This window comes from Caretta caretta, chromosome 27 (genome assembly GCF_965140235.1).
Source record: "Caretta caretta isolate rCarCar2 chromosome 27, rCarCar1.hap1, whole genome shotgun sequence".
In the NCBI taxonomy this organism is placed as follows: domain Eukaryota; kingdom Metazoa; phylum Chordata; order Testudines; family Cheloniidae; genus Caretta; species Caretta caretta.
The window spans coordinates 342,165-366,357 of record NC_134232.1 but is presented as its reverse complement, the minus strand read 5'-3'; the positions used below and the strand labels follow the sequence as shown (position 1 = coordinate 366,357).

Sequence of the window (24,193 nt, the reverse complement as noted above, 5' to 3'; positions counted from 1 at the left end):
CTGCACAGAGCAGGGACCCTCCCCTCCCCCAGCCTAGGCACTGCACAGAGCAGGGACCCTCCCCTCCCCCAGCCTAGGCACTACACAGAGCAGGGACCTGCCCCTCCCTCAGCTTGGGCACTGCACAGAGCAGGGACCCTCCCCTCCCCCAGCCTAGGCACTGCACAGAGCCGGGACCCTCCCCTCCCCCAGTCTGGCCACTGCACAGAGCAGGGACCCTCCCCTCCCCCAGCCTGGGCACTGCACAGAGCCGGGACCCTCCCCTCCCCCAGCCTGGGCACTGCACAGAGCAGGGACCTGCCCCTCCCCCAGCCTGGGCACTGCACAGAGCAGGAACCCTCCCCTCCCTCAGCCTGGGCACTGCACAGAGCAGGAACCCTCCCCTCCCCCAGCCTGGGCACTGCACAGAGCAGGGACCTGCCCCTCCCCCAGCCTAGGCACTGCACAGAGCAGGAACCCACCCCTCCCCCACCCCTGGGGATCGCACATGCCAGGGTGCTGTTTTGATCTGCTTTAGCACAGCGTAGCCGCGGTGTGAGCAGGGGTCAGTCCGTGCCTTATTAGCTGTTCACACTGGGGCTGGGTCAAGTCTGTTCTCTCACGTCTCAGTATCCCAGACCTGTGGGTACCTTATCATGGCATGTGTGAGTGTGGGGCCATTGCAGCCCCGAGGTTTCCACTCTGCCCCTGCACCTTGTCTGGGGAGAGCCCCCCTTTCTCCAGCGGTGCTGCCGTCCCCGCAGCCGGCTCGAAGATCCCAGCTGGGTAATGGGGCTGGGGTAGGCTCTGAATGACAAACTCTCCACCCCCTGCTCTCCAAGCAGACATTGTGCTGGGAAAGCCCAGGGGAAAATGCTCTGTTTACTGGCCAGTGGGCGCAGCTGGGGCCTGACTCTCGACACTGAAGGTGCAAGCTGGCCTCAGTGGGTACATCTGCACCGCAGCTGGGCATGTGCCTCTCACACCGGGCAGACAGCCACATGCCAGCTCCACTTGGGCGAGTGTGTTAACAATAGCAGCCTGGCCATTGCAGCTGGGAGACGGTATGGGCTAGCCACCAGAGCTCAGACCCGGGGGATCAGGAGGGCTTGTACTCGGGTGACTAGTTGTTGTCACTGCCTGGGCCACAACGGCCACGCTTCCGTTTGTAATTCTAACTTGAGCAGAGCTAGCATCTGTCTGTCCAGGCTGGGAGCCTGGAGTGCTCAGCACTGTGCAAAGCAGGCCCTGGCTGGCTGACTCCATTTGCTTCCGGCTTTCTAGTTGCTTCTCTGGCAGATGTTCTCGGTCCGGTAGTTCGCAGGGCCACACAGGTAGCAGCAAAGGCAGCATGTGGCCCATGTGTCTGAGGGGGGAGGGTTACACACTGTTGTTGTGGGCAGCTGCTGACAGATAGGGTACAGGTGCAATTACAGGTTGTTTGCATGTTATTGTTCTGTTAATATAAAATCTGTGCTCCAGAAATAAGACATCGTCCACCCATCTGCCAGAAGCCCCATTCCGTGGAAACCAGATACTGTGTCAGCAGCCTCACCTCTGCTGTATTTGGGAAGTGCTGGGTAAATCCAAGAGAGGAGTGTGTGCATGGGACCATCTGGCCAGGACCCTTTCAACAGTGAGCAGTAACGACAGACGGTGGCTGTGTAAAGGGCCAGATGCTTTAGCCAAAGCTGCTTAATGTTACACTCGGTCTCTCGTGCCTTGTGAGCCGGACTTTCTGTCACGTGACCTACCCCAGGCTGAAAACAAACTCACCAAAGTGGAGGCCAGTTTTCAGTCAGTTCTGTAGGCAAGGGTTGTGGAAATTGCCCTGGGGTGGGCTGCATCTCCTGGACACCGCCTCCCCATACATGTTTGCAATCACAAAGCTTCTCTGGGACAACCACATAGCAATGGCTCCCATGGAAAGGTTCTTAGGAGAGCACAGACGGGTGCTTAGCTCCCTTCAGTGCAACCAGGCACAAGCTTCCGAAACTGCAGCTCTCTGGATCCCTTAGAGCCACAGCGAGGTATTGGCTGTGGGCGGATGTGCGCCGTTGGAGAGAAAATGCAGCCAAGAATTTCCAGGATGCCTCCAAATCCTACAGCTTCTTCCTGCAGATCCTCCCGAAGAGCAACCCTTTCCTGTCCTGTGGCTAGAACGCTCATCACCTCCTGCCTGCAGCAGGGCAGCCTCTTCTCCACCTCCCTGGTACCTGCCTGGTCCTCATACGGCCCATTCTGCTACAGTCACCCTCCTGGCCCATTGCCCTGCTGTGTCACACCCCTCCTTGAGACTCCCACTTGCTCCCCCTTGATCCATGCGTCTCACACACAAGCTTCTAGGCCGTACTTGGAAGGCCTTCGCCCATCCCCCTGCTTGTGTAAAATGTCATCTCTCTCCGCCTTCCTTTACTTCCTTTGCTCTTCCACTACACCAGCTGCTTCTTTGATGCGCCCATCGGCAGTTCTGCAGCCTCTTGTGCACTGCCCCTTGTCCAGGAAGCAACATCCCTGACCAGATCCCACAAGCCTCTGCCATGTCTCCCTTCAGATCTCTCCTCACTGCTGCTGGCAGCCGATGGTAAATGGGCCACGAGGGTTGGCAGGCGACCAGCAAAGGATTGTATATTCTGATGACAGACCCCCCGGCTCTGTCCCAGGTCAGTGGTTTGTTCCATTTACTTTTTGTGCCTCGTTGTTCTTTGGGGCAAGCACTGTCCTTTCCATGTGTTGGTATAGCACCTAGGTCAACGAGGCTTTGTTCCTGGCCAGGGCTGCTGGGCCCTCCACGAATACAAGGCGGTGCTAGAGACCTCCTGGCTCACCTGGCAGCAAAAGCCTGTAGAAGCAGCTGCAAACAGGCCCAGCACTCCCTTCCCAGCCAGCCCCTCCAAAATCACTGGCATGGGTGTGTGCATCTTACTGGTGCAGTGTGGGGAACATCTGCTCGAATGTGTCTCATAAGAGCTCAGTACCCACGACTGTATTTTGGTCCCTGCCTATACAGCCCCACCAGCCTGCATGGCACTTCACAGACACGCCCCTGCTACAAAGAGCAGCTGCTCTAAACAGACTGTACAGGCAAACCTAAAGGGCCTGGGGAGGTGAGCGAGATGCAAAATTTTGCTGGTATCGTTCCACCCAGTAAAATTTTTCTTCTTGCAATGGAAGGTCCTGTGACGTTATTGACATGAATTGTGATCATATAGATCATTGTTGCAACCAAGGTCCTATGGTTGCACCAGGTCTTGTACAGAGGAAGCCAAGTGGGGTGTCTATGGGAAGGTTGTAGTTTGCTGGTTATGATTATGCTGTCTGCATGTGTGTATCATTTTTGTAGTTGAAGTTATGAATATTGGCTATGTACTTATATCTTGAAGTGTTTTGATTCTAAGTAGCCTCAGTGAATCATTTTCTCAGCTTCTTGAGAAAGGACTATTTTCAGTAAGTGCCCAGTCAAGAAACACTTAACCTACAATGGACTTTGGGAGACGCCAATCCACATCTGAGCTTTCCTGGGAATGTTTAAACTAACGTAAACAATGGCGTCGGCCTGCAAAAAGCCGAATCATTCATAGACATGTGACTTGCCCAGGTGACTGCATACTCCATCTTGTGGAGGGTATTTTACACAGGAAAAAAAGGGATTTCCACCCACAAGAGAAAGACTATATAAGGTCCTGGAAACCCCTCCATTTTATCTTCAGCTGGCTTGAAAGATAGCCTCTCCACTCCAAAGAGATGCCTGAAAGAAACTGGAACAAAGGACAGTTATTACGGGTGTGTGAGTGATTGCTGGACCCGGACTAGGAAGGAGTCTAGTCTGTCAAAGAAGCTTATTAGAACATCTTTGAGGGTGAGATTTACCTGCATTTAGTTTCCTACTGTATTAGGCTTAGATTTGTGTGTTTTATTTTATTTTGCTTGGTAACTTACTTCGTTCTGACTGTTATTACTTGGAACCACTTAAATCGACTCAATAAGTTTATGGAGGAGATGGTATGATGGGATAACATGATTTTGGCAATTAATTGATCTTTAAATATTCATGATAAATAGGCCCAATGGCCTGTGATGGGATGTTAGATGGGGTGGGATCTGAGTTACTACAGAAAATTCTTTCCTGGGTATCTGGCTGGTGAATCTTGCCCATATGCTCAGGGTTTAGCTGATCGCCATATTTGGGGTCGGGAAGGAATTTTTCCCCAGAGCAGATTGGAAGAGGCCCTGGAGGTTTTTCGCCTTCCTCTGTAGCATGGGGCACAGGTCACTTGCTGGAGGATTCTCTGCTCCTTGAAGTCTTTAAACCACGATTTGAGGACTTCAATAGCTCAGACATAGGTGAGAGGTTTTTCGCAGGAGTGGGTGGGTGAGATTCTGTGGCCTGCGTTGTGCAGGAGGTCAGACTAGATGATCATAATGGTCCCTTCTGACCTTAATATCTATGAAAAAATATCCTACTTTTTATATTTAATAAAATTACTTTTTGCTTATTAATTAACCCAGAGCAAGTAATTAATTCCTGGGGGAGCAAACAGCCATGCATATCTCTCTATCAGTGTTATAGAGGGTGAACAATTTATGAGTTTACCCTGTATAAGCTTTATACAGAGTAAAACAGTTTTATTTGGGGTTTGCACCCCACTGGGAACTAGGTATCTGGGTGCTAGAGACAGGAGCACTTCTTAAGGTGTTTTCAGTTAAGCCTGCAGCTTTTGGGGGATGTGGTTCAGACCTGGGTCCGTGTTGCAGCAGGCTAGTGTGTCTGGCACAGCCAGGCAGGGTGTCGGAGTCCCAGGCTGCCAGGGAAAACGGGCTCAGAGGCAGTCTCAGCACATCAGGTGGCAGTCCCAAGGGGGTTTCTGTGACCCAACCTGTCACAGGCCTGTGCAGCAGAAACCGTAGGACTGGGCCTAAAGTGCTGCTCGGAGCAGGAAATCAGTGAATTTTAATTGACATTAAGCAGGCTTATTATTAGCACTGAAGGAATGTTCCATGCTCCGGTCCATGGAAAACCTCTTCTGGTGTGTGAGTTGATGTGAAATAATCGTTGGTGTTCCTTAGTACAGCACCTCTCTGAGATCCCAGCATCATGATAATGGCCCACGCACCTAGACAAGCGGCTCAATGAGAGAGCCCCTGGACTGTGCATCTCACCCCGCACTGTGCAGTAAGGAGCCAGTCTGACTCCGGCCGGTGGTAACAGGACGAGCAGGACACTGATTTATTGTGTTTATTAAAACTTTAAAAAGCAGTTGGACATTTTGATCCCACAATTTCCACACTTTGCTGGGATGCCCTAACTCACACTTGGTAGAACTTCATTCCTGCTGAGTAGCACCTTGCTACAAGGAGTTGTAATAACTTCACGGGCGGTGTAAGGTTCGGTTCAACATGACTAAAGCGACCACATTCCAGCCCTCTGTGAATGTGTCGTGTCTGCAAACCTGTCTCTCCTTCCTAGGCCCAGGGCCTAAGAGATTCAAGTGATTTGCTGCTTTAAACGTACCAGTTTCTTTTTGCTGCCTAACTCAGGCTGAGGTTAACTCACTGTTTGCTGCCAGTCAGTGGCAGCTTGCTACTAATTTCGGTACATGCACCTAGGGGCTTGTGGGTTGAGATAAGAACAGCAACTTCCAGGCTAAAATCATCCTGGCCAGTTCCCATCCAGACCTGGGTACAGACTCAGAAAAGCAAGCACTGAATATATAACACCAAAAACTCAAGCAAGCTCTACTAACAGTCATGGGAGGCAGCTGCGTGCGGCAGGGAGGTGGGAGCTCCTGGCAGCGTCCCATCATCTCGTTGCAGTTCGTGATGTGCTCCGGCCACACGTCAGTCTGTAACAGCCACAGCCCATGGCAGGAAGCCAGGAATCCCATCCCCTCCGGCATCAGTGGGTAGCTCGCAGGCACAGCGGGTGCAAGAAGCTGTGCCACTAAGGTAGGCAAGTCGCCTGGGTGCAGAGCCCCTCACTCCTGGCCTGGATGCTCCCCAACTGTCCACTTGGCTTTTACATCCCGCAGAGGTGCAATGTCTTCGTAGGTGGCAGTTTGTTCGATCTCTAAGCCCTGTGCAAAGAAGAGGGACACTGAGAAGGAAACGTTCCCAGAGACCAGGTTCGGCCCTGAGATATGCCCAGGCGCCTCCCTTGGCTCACCTGTTGCTGCACAAGCTGAGCTTAGGGCAGAATTGGGAATTCAGTGTGACGTTAGTTGGCAGAAGAGCTTTACCAAAGCTGACTCCTCGCCCCCCTCCCATCTCCAAGGCTGGCCTGGCAGTGCCATCTTCAGGCTCATTCCCAGGGATATAATGGATTGGTGCCTCTTTTTCCTCCTTCATGATTTACAGAGACCCTGAAAGGGTTTATTTGTTTCCCTCGGCTTATTTTAGACAGAAATTCAGGCCTTCTCTACCCTGGCAGACTCTGTGGATGACCGGAGAACTAGTGGCACTATGATTGCCCAAAAGTCAGGGAGCTGCATCTGAGAGGGGATTTTGAGGCAGGCCGTTTGAAACGCTTAGTTTTGCATGGTTTTGTTAGCATTTATTTAACTCCAATACATAGGCATGGGAAGTAGGGGTGCGTGGGATGCTGCATCACCCCCAGATTTTATGCCCAGTGTCCTGGCCACCGGCCGCCGGTCCCTGCTGCCTGGGGTCCTGGCCGCCGGCCCATGTCCCTGCACAGCTGCTGGCCCCGCATGTGGTGTCCCGGCCGCCAGCTCCAGGGTACCACCCGGGGGTGGGACCGGCTGCTGGCACCTGCATGCAGGGTTCTGGCTGCCAGCCCGGGGTTTCACTCAGCCACTGGCCCCATGCCCGGGGGCTCCACTGCCGGCCCTGGGGGTCCTGCCCAGCCGCTGGCCCCACACCAGGGGCTCCACACCCACTCCTAGCTGTGGCCCCAGCCTCTGCCACCTTACCCCTGTCTGTGTCCCACCCCGCTCCCAGAGCCACAGCCCTGCTCCCGGTCCCAGCTCTAGGGAACGGTGAGGGGTGCAGACAGGGATAAGTGGTGGTGCAGCTCAGCACCCCCACTCCAAAAACTGTTCAGCACCACTTTTCCAATACACAACACACACTTGGGAGAAAGGACGTCAGTCTTAAAGATCCACTCCTCCTCCCCTTCAGCTCGCAATGTACATCTGAAACCCCTAACAAATGAGCCGCCCTGCCCCGCTCACTGCTTCAAAAATATTCCTATTATATTAACTACTATTAACCTAATTAACATGATATTGTTAACTTACCTCGTAGGTATGGTCCTCATCAGAGCTGGCCTTGCCGTCACCCTAGTGGGAGGGGAGAAGCGCAGGGTAAATACAGTGATATTCCTTACCACCGTGTCCTGCCATTTCTGGGCTCTTCCGTGGGCTGCTATCAGAATGTCTGTGTTGTTAAATGTTTCCCCCAAAGGTGTCCCAAGTGGGTGTAAAACCAGGGCATGGCCAAGCAGCTGTGCCCTCGGTGAAGTGGGGCTGTATAAGAACAGACCCGCTCAGCACGGTTGTGTGTGAATGGCCTGGGCGTGTCTCCTATTGCGATGTCCTGGATTTACACTGAGTCCTTGATGTAAACCAACCCGGGTTAAGCCACACGATGCACTCAGAACAACCCAGTGCCAGGGATAACAGTGAGCAGCCTGGGTACCGGGGGCCTGCTTCCGCTCCCAGCCATGCCAGCCCCATCCCAGATCTAAGCCTGAGGTATGCACCGCCAGTGCCCAGACGCTTGATGACAGTTTCCCTTGGAAGAGCCAGGAGACATCACTGAACCCCTATCAGAGGCGACACATGGGGGGGCATGCAGGGTCATGCGTCCCCCAGATTTGCTCACATGGGCTGAGCATGCTCAGTAACACTGCTGAAGCTGGCTGCCCTCACTCTGACCCCTTCCCCCCACTATCTCTGCCCTATCCCCCTAACCCACTAGACCCAGAGCTTCCCAGGGGCATTCCAGATGCTTCCAGGGCTCCCTGGGGCTAAACGCTTTATTCCTCCAAGCAAAGGAAGATAAATGTTCCACCCTGAGGCCTGGTCTACACTTAAAACTCAGGTCAACATAGCTGCGGTGCTCGGGATGTGACAAATCCACAGCCGCTGAGTGCCGCAGCGGTGCCAGGCTAATCCGCAGTGTAGCCGCAGCGAGATCGATAGCAGACTGCTTCCGTCATGCTAACGTCATGTCAGGTAGAGTTCCCACTGCGACGGAAAAACCGCTTCTGTCGCTGTGGTGTGTCTACACTACAGGCTTCCCGCGGTGTAGCTGTGGCTCTGTAGCCCCTGGAGTGTAGACGTCCCTGGCCTACACCTTTCGACAGCCACGAGGGGCCACCAGGGTGAGGCAGTGCAACCCCTTGCTGTTCCTCCATGGCTCTGCCAGCTGGGGTGGGGCCCAGATGGCAATATCCCGTATAACTCCCCTGCAGCTGCGAAGCAGTGGGTGGAAGGGACTAGCTATCCTCCTCCATCTTTTGCATTGTCTTGGGGACCTAGCCCAGGTACCCACTTCTCAGAGGAGGCTGTCAGGAAGAGCGCATTGATTGAATAGACACCATGGAAATGAAGCCTCTTGTGACACAGCTATATACCCCCCAGCGAAGGCGATATGCCTGCCCTGGCTCCAGGGCCATTAGCTCCCCGCCCCTTAGGAAATACAGGAGACCTCTCCCCATTCTCAGCAGGTCTCAGAGCGATGGCTGGGAGCCTGGGATGACGGTGCCCAGATAGGCTTAGGAACATGGTCCCCCAAGACGTCGTGCTGAGACATTCCAAGATGCCTCACAGTGTGGGGCGGTCAAGGCACATTTCAGTAGGAGGCGCCCAATACTCACTTTCTCCAGGAGCAGGAGCATGGGGACGCTCACGAAGATGACCAGGAGAATGGTCTGGATCATGATGATGATGTCTTTCACGCTGTTCCGTCTCTGGACCTGCTTAATGGTGCTGAAACCTACAAACGGGGCAACGGCAGGACAGGGCGCTTTGAACCCTTCTCAGTGCCTCTCCCAGATGGGAGGAGCAGGAGCTGGCTGGAGTTTTGTTACAGAACAGCTGTAAGGGCCTAGGACAGGGGCGGGCAAACTTTTTGGCCTGAGGGCCACATCAGGTTTCCAAAATTGTATGGAGGGCCGGTTAGGGGAGGCTGTGTCTCCCCAAACAGCCAGGCGTGGCCCAGCCCCCACCTCCTGTCTACCCCTCCCCCTGCCTGCTTTTCGCCCCCTGACGGCTCCCCCAGGACTCCTGCCTCAGCCAACCCCCCTGTCCCCTGACGGCCCCCACCGGGACTCCTGCCCCATCCACCACCCCCTGCTCCCTGTCCCCTGACCACCCCCAGACCCCTCACGCCTGACTGCCCCCTGCCACCCCATCCAACCCGCCCTCTCATTCCTGACTTGCCCCCCTGGCACCCCTGCCCCATCCAACCACCCCTTTTCCCTGTCCCCTGACCACCCCCGGAACCCCTGCCCCTGACTGCCTCCCGCTGCCCCATCCAACTCCCCTCTCCTTCTTGACTGCTCCCCCAGGACCCCTGCCCCACCCAACCCCCATGTTCCCCACCCTCTGACCGCCCCAACCCCTATCCACACCCCCGCCCCCTGACCACCACCCGCAATTCCCCTGCCCTCTACCCAACCCCCCCGCTCCCTGCCCCCTTACCGCGGCTCTGCAACTACGCTGCCCGGCTGCCCACAGGCACGGCGCACTGAGGCTGCAGGGGAGGGGGGACAGCGAGGGAGGGGCCGTGGAGGAGCATCCTGCGCCAGGAGCTCCGGGGCCGGGCAGGAGGGTCCTGCGGGCCGGATGTGGCCCGCGGGCCGTAGTTTGCCCACCTCTGGCCTGGGAGGAGGAACTTAGCGTGAAAGGGCTGCCTAGCCCCTGACTTTGGCTCCAGAGCACATCCCAGGGTCTGCATGGAGTAGTGATTGAATGGGTGAAAACAAAAATTGATAAAGGGAATTCTTGAAAGGAAGAAAGAAAGAAAAATGCCTGCTTTCCTTTCACGACAGCCCCGTTTGCACCCCATGAGCATCACAGACTTGCTTTTCTGATGGAGAAAAACCTCCCCGTTGATTCAAGAGCTTCCCTGACCTGCTGTTTGCTGTGACCTCCCATCGGCTCTTCTCCCTACCTCTCTCTGCTGCTGATACCCTCTCCTACCTTAGGAGTAAAAAAAACGAGGAGTACTTGTGGCACCTTAGAGACTAACCAATTTATTTGGGCAGTCTCTAAGGTGCCACAAGTACTCCTTGTTTTTTTTGCTGATACAGACTAACACGGCTGCCACTCTGATACCTGTTACCTTAGGAGTAGTGATTCAGACCCTTTTCCATACTGTGACCCCTTGCCCCATCCATCTAGCCCAGACCCAGCTGGGACACCCCTCCCCACAATTAGTAATATGGAAGGGCATGACCTGCTGATGCCTGTTTGTACCTCAGCCTGGGGCGAGAGCTCCTGTTACAGATTAGGGGGGAGCTATGAGCTGATTCAGAAAGTCCTGGAGCCCCAGGAGATAGTGATCCCTGCCAAAATGCTGCCACTGGGTGCCCTAAAGTCCTGAGTGCTTTCCAAAACACTGTCTGGCTCTCCACGAGTGCAGGAAGCCAGCTCAGTTTGTCTGCAACATGGCAGGATGGGGGGCACTCATAATCTGACATAGGGATATAAAGACACAGACTTTTAGCCTTAAATAAGTGAAGAACTTTTAGGGCTCCACTTTGAAGGGTGGGACGGAGCCACTAGCCTGCAATGTCACCTGCTATTGCGATTTTCTCATGAGTCTCATGATATTTGGTGCTAATCCCAGCTCTGGGAGTCAGGTGAATACATAAGAGTGTCAGCTTTGGGGGGTTTTATGTTTGCTTGGTTTGTTTTTAAAAGTAAGTACATGCCCTCCTGGTCATGGATAAAAGCCTGAAGACATGAACCCTAAAGGATCCAGACCCAGAAGGGAAATAAAGAGAACTCCAGTTTAAAATCTCATGATTTTAAGCCCATCTTGTGATCCGGGGGCATGGCAGATGATCTGTGAGTGCTGAGGGATGGCCAGCTCCATGGGTAGCCCTGCTCTGGGGATGGGGAACGTCTCCCTGAAATGCTGCCCAGAGAGCAAAGCAAGTGGCCTCCCCATGCCACATAGAGCTGGGCTTGCAAGTGGAAGGTCCTTGTCAGCACCACCACATGGGCAGCCAGGTCATGGGTCACTCAGGGCAGCAAACAGCTCTTTCTGAACATGACATGCTTGGACGGCAACAAGTGCAAGGTGTCCAAATGACTTTTCTTGGCCTTCCAGGTGAACTGGTGGTGTCTGCACCAGAGACCTGGCAGCGACATAAAGCAGGCGCTGTCCCCTCAGCACAGTGCCTTGGGCATGCTACTCCCATGTGTGTGTGACGGCACCCAGAGCAGCACCATGAAGTGTGAGCGACTGGAGGCAGTCACAGAGCCATTGGCCAGGAGAGCTAGGGTTCCCTATTACCTGGGTAACTGATAGGTCTCAAAATGTAACTGTGAACAGGGAATCAGCATCGAGCAGGTGTGTTTCCAGCAGAGTCCTGCAAGAATTGGTTCTTGGTCTTACACTAATTACCATGATACTATTAATGACCTGGAAGAAAACATAAAATCATCACTGATGATGTTTGAGATGACATGGGGAGTGGTACATAATGAAGGGGACAGGGCACTGATTCAGCAGAGTTGGATCACTTGGTAAGCTGGGCACATACAAACCATATGCATTTTAATACAGCTAAATGTAAATGTGCACGTCTAGGAACAAAGAATGTCGGCCATACTTACAGGATGGGGGAGAGGGGCTACCCTGGGAAGCAGGGACTCTGAAAAGGGTTTGAGAGTCATGGTAGTTAATCAGCTAAACATGAACTCCCAGTGTGACACTGTGGCCAAAAGAGCTGATGGGATCCTGGGCTGTATACACAAGGTAATTCTGAGTAGGAGCAGACAGGTTATTTTACCTCTGTATTTGGCACTGGTGTGACCACGGCTGGAATACCATGTCCAGTTCTGGTGTTCACAATTCCAGGAGGATGTTGAAAATTGGAGAGGGTTCAGAGAGGAGCCATGAGAATGACTAAAGGTTTAGAAAACCTGCCTTGTAGCAATAGACTCAAGAAGCCTAATCTATGTAGCTTAACAAAGAGAAGATTCAGGGTGACTTGATCACAGTCTGTAAGTACCTACATGGGGACCAAATGCCTGGTAATAGACAATCTAGCAGAGAAAGGTCTAACAGGATCCAATGGGTGGAAAAGTTGAAGCTAGACAGATTCCGCCTGGAAATAAGGGGCACGTTTTTAACAGTGAGAGTAATTAACCATTGGAACAACCTACCAAGGGTCCTGGTTATCACTGGCAGCTTTTAAATCAGGATTGGATGTTTTTCTACAAGATCTGCTCTAGGAGTTATTTTGGGGCAGTGCTCTGGCCCGTGTTATGTGGGAGGTCAGACTGGATGATCACAGTGGTCCCTCTTGGCCTGGGGAATCTATTCATTTATTTATTACCTGTATTGCGGGAGTGACTAGCTGGTTGGTGCGAATGGCAGGAGCTAACCACAGTTCTCTGTGTTAAAAATATGGCAATCAAGTTAAAAGGTAGGGTGTATAAACATTGCAATTCAACCCATCCTCATGTAGGGGACAGAGACTTGGCCAATTACGGGGAAGTATGTTCCCTACCATGGGAATGAAGATGTTGAGATGGTTAAATGGATGGACATGCTGTGATAGTAATGGAGTAATGGTCTCAAGTTACAGTGGGGGAGATTTAGGTTGGATATTAGGAAAAACTTTTTCACTAGGAGGGTGGTGAAACACTGGAATGAGTTACCTAGGGAGGTGGTGGAATCTCCTTCCTTAGAAGTTTTTAAGGTTGGGCTTGACAAAGCCCTGGCTGGGATGATTTAGTTGGGGCTTGGTCCTGCTTTGAGCAGGGGGTTGGACTAGATGACCTCCTGAGGTCCCTTCCAACCCTGATGTTCTATGATTCTATGATAGGAAATGAAATGAGGTTGTGAAGGACCTAATGCGGATTGCCCCAATTGAGGACAAGTTGATGGAAGCTAGGATATGTTGGTGTGGTTGTGTCCAGTGGAGATCTGGGAGTGCTATTGGTAGGATGACCCTTGCAGTGATTGTGGATGGAAGACGAGCAAGGAGGAGGCCAAAGACTAGGTACGTGGAGCAGACATCAGCGGATGTTAGAGACACCAATTTGCATAACAGCCAGCTGTACAATCACGAGTTTTGGAAGAAGGCTATAAAAGTCCCCAACCCCAAATAGGGAAGTGGCAAGAAAGGAAGAAGATTGTGGTAGCACTTGGGTGCTCCCATCATGGACCAGGACCCCATTGTGCCAGGCGCTGAACAAATGCAGAACAGAGGGATGGTCCCTGCCCTAAAGAGCTTACAGTATGGGGGACGTGCCAGCAATGGTACTTGCCCCATTGACCTGCAGAGATGACTGGCACCTTCATTCTCCAGGGTAAGCAGCCTGTTCTCAGGTAGACACCTGGTGCTCCAGGCTGAACGTCCTCAGGTTGGTAGGTGTAAGTTAGACCTGTAGTGTGAGTATTCACATCCGTAATGCGAGTTCTCTGCACTTCTTGTATTTTACAGTGTGAAAAGGGGCTTTTTTACACAACCTTTCTGGAATGATAATAGTCTTATCATTTCCTGTGTATCCTGGGATTGCGCTCATGGGCCTCATTCCTGCTTGGCCCCATTATGCAAGGTGCTGTACAGAAATAGAGGCAGACACAGTCCCTGCCCGAAACAGCTGAGAGTTGCAGCAATGGTTTGCTCATTTGTTCCTGTGTTTCATAGCTTCCAGCACATAGATTCATAGAGTCACATACATCCATAGATTTTAAGAGCAGGAAAGGCCATTAGATCCTCTAGTCTGCCCTCCTGCATCATACAAGCCAGAGAAACTGACCCATGGATTCCTGCATCTAGCCCAATAGCTTGTGGTTGAACGAGAACATATTCTGAAGGGGGTTTGAAAGAAAGAAATGAGAGCTGAAATAAGTCAGAAAACATGCAAAGAACCTTGGGGGCTCAATTGCCACAATGGGAATGGCTGAAGACCCAAACGGTCCCTTTAATTAACCAGGGTTGGGAAGAGCCTAACGCATTACTGAAATTCAAACCCAGCCTGACATACCCGGCGTCAGATGCAGGGCTCCTTTGCTGTTGGGATGTGGGTCGCAGCCCCTTCTTGCTGCGTGGCTGCTAATGTGTTCAGGGGGTTCTGTATTGCTGTGTAAATGGGTCAGACGGGGATTTTCAAAGCACCATCATTAAGGCTAAGATTTTGTCATGGCTGTTTTTAGTAAAAAAAGCCTGTGGCCTGTCCATGACTTTTACTAAAAATAGCTATGACAAAATGGAGAGCTCAGCTGCGGGGTCCCCACATTGCGTGCAGCAGCTAGGCAGCTGCGGGGACCGTGGTGCTGAAATGCTTTTTATAGTGGAGGTGCTGAAAACCAGCATAACTATCCCCAAACTTTTTACCTCATGCCCCCCCCCCCACCAGAGCTGAGGGCAGGAGCAGGGCCGTGGCTCCAGGAGGGGAGGGGGACACAGACAGGGATAAGGGGGCCAAGGCTTGGGGCAGGGGCGGGGCCAGTACCGGAGCCCCATGCGTGGGGCTGGCAGCCAGGACCCTGCATATGTGGCCAGGAGTGGCGCCGGAAGCTGGGACCCCATGTGCGGAGCCAGGAGTGGGACAGCAGGATCCTGCCCAGGGCCCCCAGGCACTGGGACAGCAGCCATGATGCGGGACCCCGTGTGCGTGGCTGGGAGCGGGGCCAGCAGCTGGGACCCCACATGCTCAGCTGGCACCTGGGACCCTGCATAAAACCTGGGGGTGCTGCAGCACCCCCCGCACCCCTACTTCCCGCACCTATGTGTGGGGGCCGCTTGGAGCGCCAGAGTCCCCTCTGCCACCTGTGGCAGTCAGGAGCTTCAGGACTACCCCGCAGCTCCTGGTCGCCATGGGCTGAAGTCACTGAGGTGACTGGAAAGGAGGACTTGTGGCACCTTAGAGACTAACAAATTTATTTGAGCATAAGCTTTCGTGAGCTACAGCTCACTTCATCGGATGCATTAAGTCACAGATTCCGTGACTTCGTCGACCTCCCTGAAAAAATCATAGCCTTAATCATAAGGGATCCCATTGGAGTGGGAGCTAGATGCCAACATCCCTTTGGTGCCCCTGAAAATCCTGCCCAAAGGTTTTAAGTAGAAAACTTGAAACAATCCATAAGAGATAGATAGATAGATAGATAGATAGATAGATAGATAGATAGATAGATAGGTGTATGGGGATAGATGGACGGGTGTGTATAGGGATAGATAGATAGATAGAGAGAGAGAGAGAGAGAGAGAGACGAGTGTGTATGGGGACAGATGGGTGTGGCTGGGGCTAGGCAGGGACAGTGATAGCACATCTCACCTATTACTCTCAGTTCACTCCCACACGTGCGTATCCGTCCCAGATCACGAGCCAGGCTCTTATTTTCACACAAGTAAATGCCGTTGTCTTCAGGCTGGATTTTGCTGAAGGTGATCATTACAAATGACTCACTCCTGTTCTCGTTCACCCTCGGGTCATTCATATTGATCATCTGGGGGGTTTTGTCATGTCCAGTCATTTTGTACCACTGCACATCGGCTGAGTTGCGGCAATGGCAGATGAAGTGAACTTGGGTGTTCTTTTTGGCAGCTATGTAACGAGGGTGCTGCCGGAAGTTTGAACAGAACATATCTGAGGAGGAGACAAAACCAGGCCAGGAGGTAAATTGATAACATTGCATCTTATTAGCTCCTCCAGTGGTTCCCTGTGATGCCTGTGGGCTAACAGGGATCATCCTAGGGCTACTAACACAGCATGCTTCCTGGCAAACGACTGGCAAACTCTCACCGAATGCAGAAATGTAGGTTGACATAAAATGCAATAAGAAGGACTACAATGCTGTGCGTGTGCAAACTGTGGCTTTGCTTCTGTGTGCACCAAGCACAGCTCCAGCTTCGGGTGTGCATCAGGCACAGGGCATGTGCCAAAGCTTGTCAGCACTCTTGGCAGTTAGGGCCTTAAATGCAAAGAAAGTCAAGATGTGCACAAGGTTCTCACAAGACCACTGATGTGACTCCCCCACACCACACGTACTTGCTATTACACTGCCCAGCACCATTAACTCCCTGCCACTGAACACCGCACTGCATGCTGCACTGCACGCTGCACTGCACAGCACAATTAACTCGTGTCCACTGCATCTTACACTGCACAGCACCATTAACTCCCTGCCACTGAACACCCCACTGCATGCTGCACTGCACAGCACAATTAACTCATGTCCACTGCATCTTACACTGCACAGCACCATTAACTCCCTGCCACTGAACACCCCACTGCATGCTGCACTGCACAGCACAATTAACTCATGTCCACTGCATCTTACACTGCACAGCACCATTAACTCCCTGCCACTGAACACCCCACTGCATGCTGCACTGCACGCTGCACTGCACAGCACAATTAACTCGTGTCCACTGCATCTTACACTGCACAGCACCATTAACTCCCTGCCACTGAACACCCCACTGCATGCTGCACTGCACAGCACAATTAACTCATGTCCACTGCATCTTACACTGCACAGCACCATTAACTCCCTGCCACTGAACACCCCACTGCATGCTGCACTGCATGCTGCGCTGCACAGCACAATTAACTCGTGTTCACTGCATCTTACACTGCACAGCACCATTAACTCCCTGCCACTGAACACCCACTGCATGCTGCACTGCACAGCACAATTAACTCGTGTCCACTGCATCTTACACTGCACAGCACCATTACAAACTTTCAATGGAAAATTTTTGACCAGCTCTACGTTTAATTATTTACAGTTTGCACAACGGTTACATTTCCATGAAGTGGCGAAGAAATATATCCATTCTGTGCTTATTCTGAAGCCATTCATAGGAATTTTTAGCAGTTAAATACTAAATTGCTGCGTTACATATACACAGTCTTGTACTTTTATTCAATTATTCCTTATAAGTAGCATTTAATTCAGCTGCTTCAGAAAATCACGAATAACCACTACTCATTTGAAACACTCAAGGAGGCTTTTCCTCTCTAATGCAAGCTGCTTGCAGTTGCTAATTTAGCTATTTGATTTTATCGCTTCCAAGTTATTCCTGCCTTTCATAATTATAAAACAACAAATAATTTGGAAAAGACAGAAAGTCAAATAGCTGAATTAGTAACTGCGAGCAGCTTGCATTAGAGAGGAAAAACCTCTATTACTAGCCCCCGTGATATCTCGCAGGACACTACCAACAGAACAAAGCTTAAGCCTTAAACAGTATCAGACAAAAAGCACCATAAAGTTATGTTTATCATCAGTAGTCTTAGCTCAGTTCTCTGTTATGGAGTGTGTCTCATTAAGGGTCCTTTGGTGCAAGATACCACCGCCTAGAACCCAAGTCATTCAAATGTGCGCTGCAGTTCCCTTTGACGATCCATAAATAAAGAGCTGGGTCTCTGGTTCTTACCGTAGTTATCTGCCCTCCCCAGCCAGGCTGGCCCTGGGATCAACACCCCGGGAAAAGTCCAGTCATGCCTCCCTTGCCAGTCACATGACAGACCTCCTGTAGCCAGCCTGTAGAAGATGAGACTCTAACTCTGCCTGTGTAACTTATGTGGCCGGTAGTTACACAGCCCCCCTCACTGTGTTTTATAGTAGCAGCTAGAAGCCCCAGTCATGGCCCTCCTGGGCACCGCACAAACCCAGAGCAAATCACTACTAGAGCTTAGCCTCCCAACACCCCTGAGCTGGGACTCTTACCCCCATTTTACAGAGGGGCAGCTCAGGTGCGAGGCAAGTCAAGTGACTTGCCTGAGGGCATACAGGAGACCACTGGCTGAAATGGGAACTGAAGGGAGATTTTCTGTACCCCAGAAAATTTCCTCCCCCCGACTCCGCAGGCAGAGAGCCAGACAGCCCAGAGTGCGTTGTCCTCCATGCTGCTCTGTGTGCATGTCCCCCAGGCACTCTGGGCGAGCTGCCCTGATTTCCTCAGCATGCCCTGGTACAAACATTGCTCAGCAGCATAGTAGATGTAGACTCATGAATGCGGCTGTCTCATCGCTTGTCTGCATGGGAAGGTTGCACTGATTTAAGCGAAGGAGTGAATTTAAACCGATAAAGTTAAGCCAATGCAAACCCCTTGTAGACATCCTTATTTTGGTACAGTGGCTTTTTTCAGCTTTGCTTATGTCAATGGGGAACAGGTTTAAGCTAAACCAAAATAAGCCAGTCCCTTAACTTGAAATAAGAGCATCCACACAGGGGGTTGCATCGATTTAATTAAATTGGATTAAGAACAGATTTATGTTAAATAGTTGCAACTTTCCCGTGTAAACACCGTCTCAGAGCAAAAACCGGTTCAGATACAAATGTCTTCTGTGGTTCCCCTCCTCTAAGGAAATGGCAAATTCTGTAGCCAAAGTCCACATGTGACCAACAAGTGGAGCTGAAGGAACTGAAATGTAAGGGAAAATATGCAAATTTTACAGAGGCTGGGAATTGCTTTCACATTATTAGGGCTATTCAAAAAGGAACATATTGATTATAAATTGTTAATAGAGAAATGGGTAGTGGTTTGGGTTATAAGTTTTTGCAACAGCTTAAGCATTAAACATATTTAAGAATGAAATAGGGAATTTACTATAATGGGAAAGAGACAGGCAGTAGCTAGGAACCTTAGCTAACTCATCCTCTCAAAATATCTCGAGGAGTGGTTTTCATGTAGTGTTATAGCAGTCATTCTGGGTATTTTAAAATCACTTTTGATCATTACTAATTCCATTTGATTGGGTGCTTTTCTGTCCTGTACTTTGTAGCAGAGCATTTCATCTTTTCCACTGGACTACATCAGTGTAATCACTCTGTTGCAGAACAGAATAAAAGTGATCCAGGCAATGACAAATCTCTCCAGTCCCAAGCTCTGAGGGTCAGACCCTCAGCTGGTGTAAAGCAGCACTCCAATGGAAGATCTGGCCCTTAGGGTCCACCAGGTGGCTGCAGCTGGGGACTAGAGGTTGGAGCCACCAGCTGAGTTTCAGCTTTAGAGGATTTTCACTGGGACACTCATTTTCTCTTAACCTTGCTGCATTTTCAGAGGTGCACTAGGCAAAACCCAAGTGTCACAAACGAGGGCATTCACTGTAACAGTATTATTCAGCTGTACTGACCTGACTTCCGCGGGCTGTTGTTTCTTGAGGCTGAGATCTCACCTGAAAGACAGGAGAACAACAGAAAAAGCAGCTCAGAGCTGGTGTAATACAGAGAGGTCTCTCTGGAAGCACTCAGCAAGCAGCCTCCGCTGCCAGATAATCCCGGGCTCAGCAGGGACCATGCAAACGTCACTGGCATTTGGAGGCTCAAGGGGCTATGGGAGCCAGGGGCCTGACTCTCCCAGACATTCTGGCTCTAATCTTCCTTCGGGGCAGCAGGCAGCGTGGGCTGGGGGAACACGTCTGGGGCTGAGGGTCAGGTGTGCTCCAGGACTGACTCACTGGCTGGCTTTGGCGTTTGGGAAGGGGACAGTCCTTGCTCACCTACCTTCAGTGGGTGCCCTGAGCATTAACTAGCTAACACCTGTGAGCACACACTGCACTGAGCAGCCACGGCCCCGGGGCAGAGCTGCTCCAGTCCTCTGTCACAGGGCTGAGACTCAGGGTGGGATGCAGGCCAGGCCTGGGGCTTGAGTGAACTCAGGACTGCACCGTGCTGGGGTTGATATAGGCTGGCTAGCATGATGGTTCAGCCACTAGCCTGGGACTTTGGAGACTGGGAGCCATCTCCTGCTCTGCTACAGACTGTGTGACCTTGGGCAAGTCACTGAGTCCGTCTGGGCCTTGGCTCCCCAGCTGTAAACCAGGGCTGAGAGCCCTTCTCCCCCAGGGGGATGTGAGGATAAAGCCATTAGCACATGAGCCCAGCTAAGCACCCCACATCACTAGCTTCTCTAGAGTCTGGCTCCAGCCTTATTTCAACAGCTCCAGCATTGCAAAAACCAACTTTAACAGACTCATCAAGATAAGTGGAGCCCATAGGGCAGGAATTGCCTGGTCTCCCTACCATGACCCTTACCCCACACCCCTTGTATGTCTTAGGGCCTGTCTACATGGGGCCACTCACAAAGTTAATCCAAATTAACTTCTACAGTGAATTAGTTAAACCGTATTTAATCCCTGTGTGGACACTCTTATTCAGAATTAAAGTGGCCTGAATTTGGTTTAGCTTAATTGACTTAGAAGCACAGACTCAGTTCTTTAGGGCCCAGGCCAAGTCTCTCTCTTGGTTGTGCAAAGTGCTAATGCCCTGGCGGGCACTGTGTAAATAAATCATTAATGTGGCTGCGTCCCCCAGGAGGGGCTGGTGTGGGACTGGAATGCAGGGCATGGCGACACTGTGATAAAAGACCCACAGCGTGGCTGCGACTGGCCCAGGTCAGCTGACTCGGGCTCACGGGGCTCTGGCTGCAGGGCTAGAGAATGCAGCATAGGTGTTTGGGCTCCAGCCCGAGCCGGACTGTCTACACTGCTATTTTTAGCCCCACAGCCCTAGTCTGAATCAACTGCCCTGGACGCAGAGCCACAGGTTTTTTATCACTGTGTAGACACACCCTTGGACTCCTAGCAGCAATTGTGCCCTACACCAGCAACTCCCAAAGTAGCCCGCAACTCTCCTCCCTAGCCAAGCACCTGCGCCCTGCAACCTGAGCTAGCCAGCCCCAACCCAGCATCTCCCCCGACATCCTACAGCGGCTGCACCACTTCCCCCGTGGGGCAGGTGGGCAGGAAGCGCTGTTCTGTTTACTGAGTCGCTCCAGTGCCCGGCTCGCTCCTTTGCTATTTCTATGAAAATTGATCTGGGTGGTCAGGTGCAAAATGACATGTAGCTTTGCTCCGTGGTTATCTGCCAGCTCCCTGCCCCTTCGGCTGCGGTAATAACAATTCATAGTCATGGTTTAATCATAGAAAGTGAATGTTGACAGGCTATAGCTGTGCCCCTGCTGTTCACCTTGTTTGTGAAAGTTTGTATGAGCGGACGCCTCTGTGTATTAATGTTCCCGAACCACCTGTCACCTCCTCCTTCTGTGGGAAGAGTGGGGCTTCCAGTTAATTCAAGCAACAGCTGCCCAGTGCTCATGCACTGCTACTCCAGGTTTCTAACAGCAAGAGCTCAATACACCAGCCACATTGGACAGGAAGTTGTAGCTTCCCAGCATTTCCCAGCCCTGGAGGGGCTCCGGCTCTATGCACAAGGGGGATGGCACACTGCCTACTTAGCAAGGTTCCCAAGAAAAAACTCGGCAGGGTCTCGCTTCTCTTACCTGGCTCCCATCACCGCAGCATCTGAACATCCCCCAAGCTTCAGGGGCTCTAGCCTCCACCCTGGGAAGCAGGCCAGGGCTCCAGACCCCTTGTACAGAACACACAGAAACCGGACATACCTTGGCCAAGGACACACAGGATGCCTGTAGCACAGCAAGGAATTGAAGCAGGATCTCACACATCTTAAGCCAGGGACCTAAACTGGGGCACAAGTCTTCTCTCTGCTGGCTGGTTGTTTTGTGGGTTAGAACTGCAGAGCCCAACAGTGAAAACGTGGCTATCGCCTTAGCGAGCAAAGGGCTGAAACCAAGCAGAGCCTGGACATGCCAAGGGCATCACCTAGGCTATTGATTTCTTTCCCTGGGGTCTCACTGTACTGGGCAGCCCTGCAGCCAGAGTTCCTGCCTTGTTGCATGTGCTGTGAAATCCAGGTCCTGCCTTCCTGGTAAATGTTTGCTGTGTGCAAACGGATGCTGAAATGATTTGAAAGATGGAAGGCATTTGGGCTGAAAAGCTTAGAAACAAGTGAGTGATAGCTGAGATCCCGTTTCTGGGTGAAGTTCTTCAGTGTTCCAACCCAGGACCGGGTGCAATGGGAGAGATTTCAATACTCTGTTGGCAGAATCTGCATTTAGGAATAATTCCCATAAAGAGTTAATGCTGACGGCACCAGCCGATAGCCCTGGTAAGATTAAAGAACACGTGAAAACCCTACCTGTGATCAGGACTAACAGGCAGAGCTGGGTGCGGAGAGCTGCCAGACTCTTGCAAGGAGAAGCCATTTCTGAGATAAAATGGCAGGAAAACATCAACGCCCCGGCCTTGAGCTGCGGCTGCAGAAACGCTGCTAACTCTCCGACTGGCTTCTTCTTTAGTGCTAAAAATGACAACGCTTTGGCGAAGCAAGACAGGACTTTCCTGTCGATGTAAATCTGGCCCTGCCGGGACAGCCCCAGGGGCTTGGTTTAGCACAGACTCAGATGTGGGCCGTGGCTATGCAGCTGAGTGCATCTTCCCCACCCCTGGGCCAGATGCAGAGATGTGTCAGCAGGAGCAGGGGAGTGTAAAGAAGTCTCCCTTCGGGTCGCACTACGCCCGAGCTGGAGGTGTAATTTCCAGGTCAAGGAGCCCGGCCCACGCTAGCTTTGATTGTGCTAACGCACTAACAACTACAGTGTATCCATGGTGGCGGGAGCGACGGGAGGGCCCATCAGGACTCAGGGCGGCCAGCCCCTCCTGCCGCTACGCTACACATCTGTGTTTAGCACCTTGATCAGAGCTAGCGTGGGTATGGCTCCTCCAGCTGGGACGGACACCTTCCCACTGCAGTGCAGACATACCCTTGCACACCGACAAAGGTGTAAGTGACACAAGCGTAGCCTCCTTGGGCCAGATCCTCCTGCAGGCAACAGCATGAGTCTGGATTCATTGAGCCACCTCCCGCAGCACTGGGCAGGCACTTCCCTCTCCAGCTTCGCATGTTTCAGACAGACTTGTGGCACTTCTGCCTGGCCTTTGCTGGGGTGTGCTGAAAGCCCCGAACAAAACCACAAACACTGCCTGGGATTGAAGCCATGCATTTAGCTGCTGTTATTGCTTCAAGCCAGGGAGCATTGTTGCACCCCCAGTTCTGGTGCTCCCTGCCTTTGCCCTGTGGTGTGAAGTGATTGCTCAGTGCTTGCCCTAGGTCTGCTTTGTTCTGGGTCTGGTTCCAATTGGCTGTCCATAACAACAAGATCTTCCCAGCGCCCTGGCCAGACCCTCTGTTTGGGAAGCTCAGACCTTAAAGGCACAGCTCCCCCCCCAATGCCACAGGCTTTCCCTGCACTGATGCGGTGCCGATGGAACGCAGGGGGCAGGGCAATCCCACAATTTCTCTCTTCCCCGCTGCCGCCAAAGGTGCTGGTGGTCAGCTCCCACCCCATGTGCACTGTAACGTTGTGACGAAGTGGGACTATTCTTAATGTTTCCTCTGAATAGTGTGGGGTGCCTCAGTTTCCCCTAGGCAGTTTTTAAGTATCTAGGGGGTGGAGTAAGGGTGTATGATCATTGCAGAGCCCTAGAGGGCATGTGTGTGCAGGGGTCTGGACACAGAGAATGGCCGACACCCTGTTTCCTGGCAACTGATGGCCTGGGCCCTTCCCCCCTGCAAGGTGAGAGCTGAAGGGTTGGAGAACAAAGGAATGAGGTGACCACCTGGCCCAGAAAAGGAACAAAGCCCAGAGGAGGAGGGGCGGGAGAGAGTTTCAGTTTGGGGCTGGCTGGGACATGGAGTGAAGTGCAGACGTGGTTGTCTGGCTCACTGCCCCCCAAAATGGACCCAGCTGAGGGGTCCCGTTCTCTGCACCTGCAAGCTCTGTTTTAGACCATGTTCCTGTCGTCTAATAAACCTTCTGTTTTACTGGATGGCTGAGAGTCACGTCTGACTGCGAAGTTGGGGTGCAGGACCCTCTGGCTTCCCCAGGAGCCCCGCCTGAGCGGACTCGCTGGGGGGAAGCGCACGGAGGGGCAGAGGATGCTGAATGCTCCGAGGTCAGACCCAGGAAGGTGGAAGCTGTGTGAGCTGTGTGTCCTGCAGACAGGCTGCTCACAGAAAGGCGACTGCCCCAGAGTCCTGACTGGCTTCATGGGGAGCAGTTCCAGAGCATCGCCCAGGGACTCCGTGACAACTGGTGGCAGCGGTGGGATGTACTGCACCCCGTGGATGGCGCTTCCTGCAGTAAGTGACTGGGGAGCAGTAACACGAAGGGGGATTGCCGAGGACCAGG

The 24,193-nt window shown here is 52.3% G+C and overlaps 1 protein-coding gene across 1 annotated transcript; it reads right to left on the bottom strand.

Annotated features, from left to right (window-relative positions):
* Positions 1-5,201: 5,201 nt before the first annotated feature.
* On the bottom strand, positions 5,202-22,290 carry CD79B (CD79b molecule). Its single transcript, XM_048830415.2, has 6 exons — positions 22,141-22,290; positions 19,278-19,319; positions 15,468-15,779; positions 8,819-8,937; positions 7,236-7,277; positions 5,202-6,053 (listed from the first exon to the last, which is right to left on the bottom strand). The coding sequence occupies exons 1-6, from the start codon at positions 22,232-22,234 to the stop codon at positions 5,955-5,957; spliced, it is 708 nt and encodes a 235-aa protein (XP_048686372.1). The 5' UTR covers positions 22,235-22,290; the 3' UTR covers positions 5,202-5,954.
* Between the last annotated feature and the right edge of the window lie 1,903 nt (positions 22,291-24,193).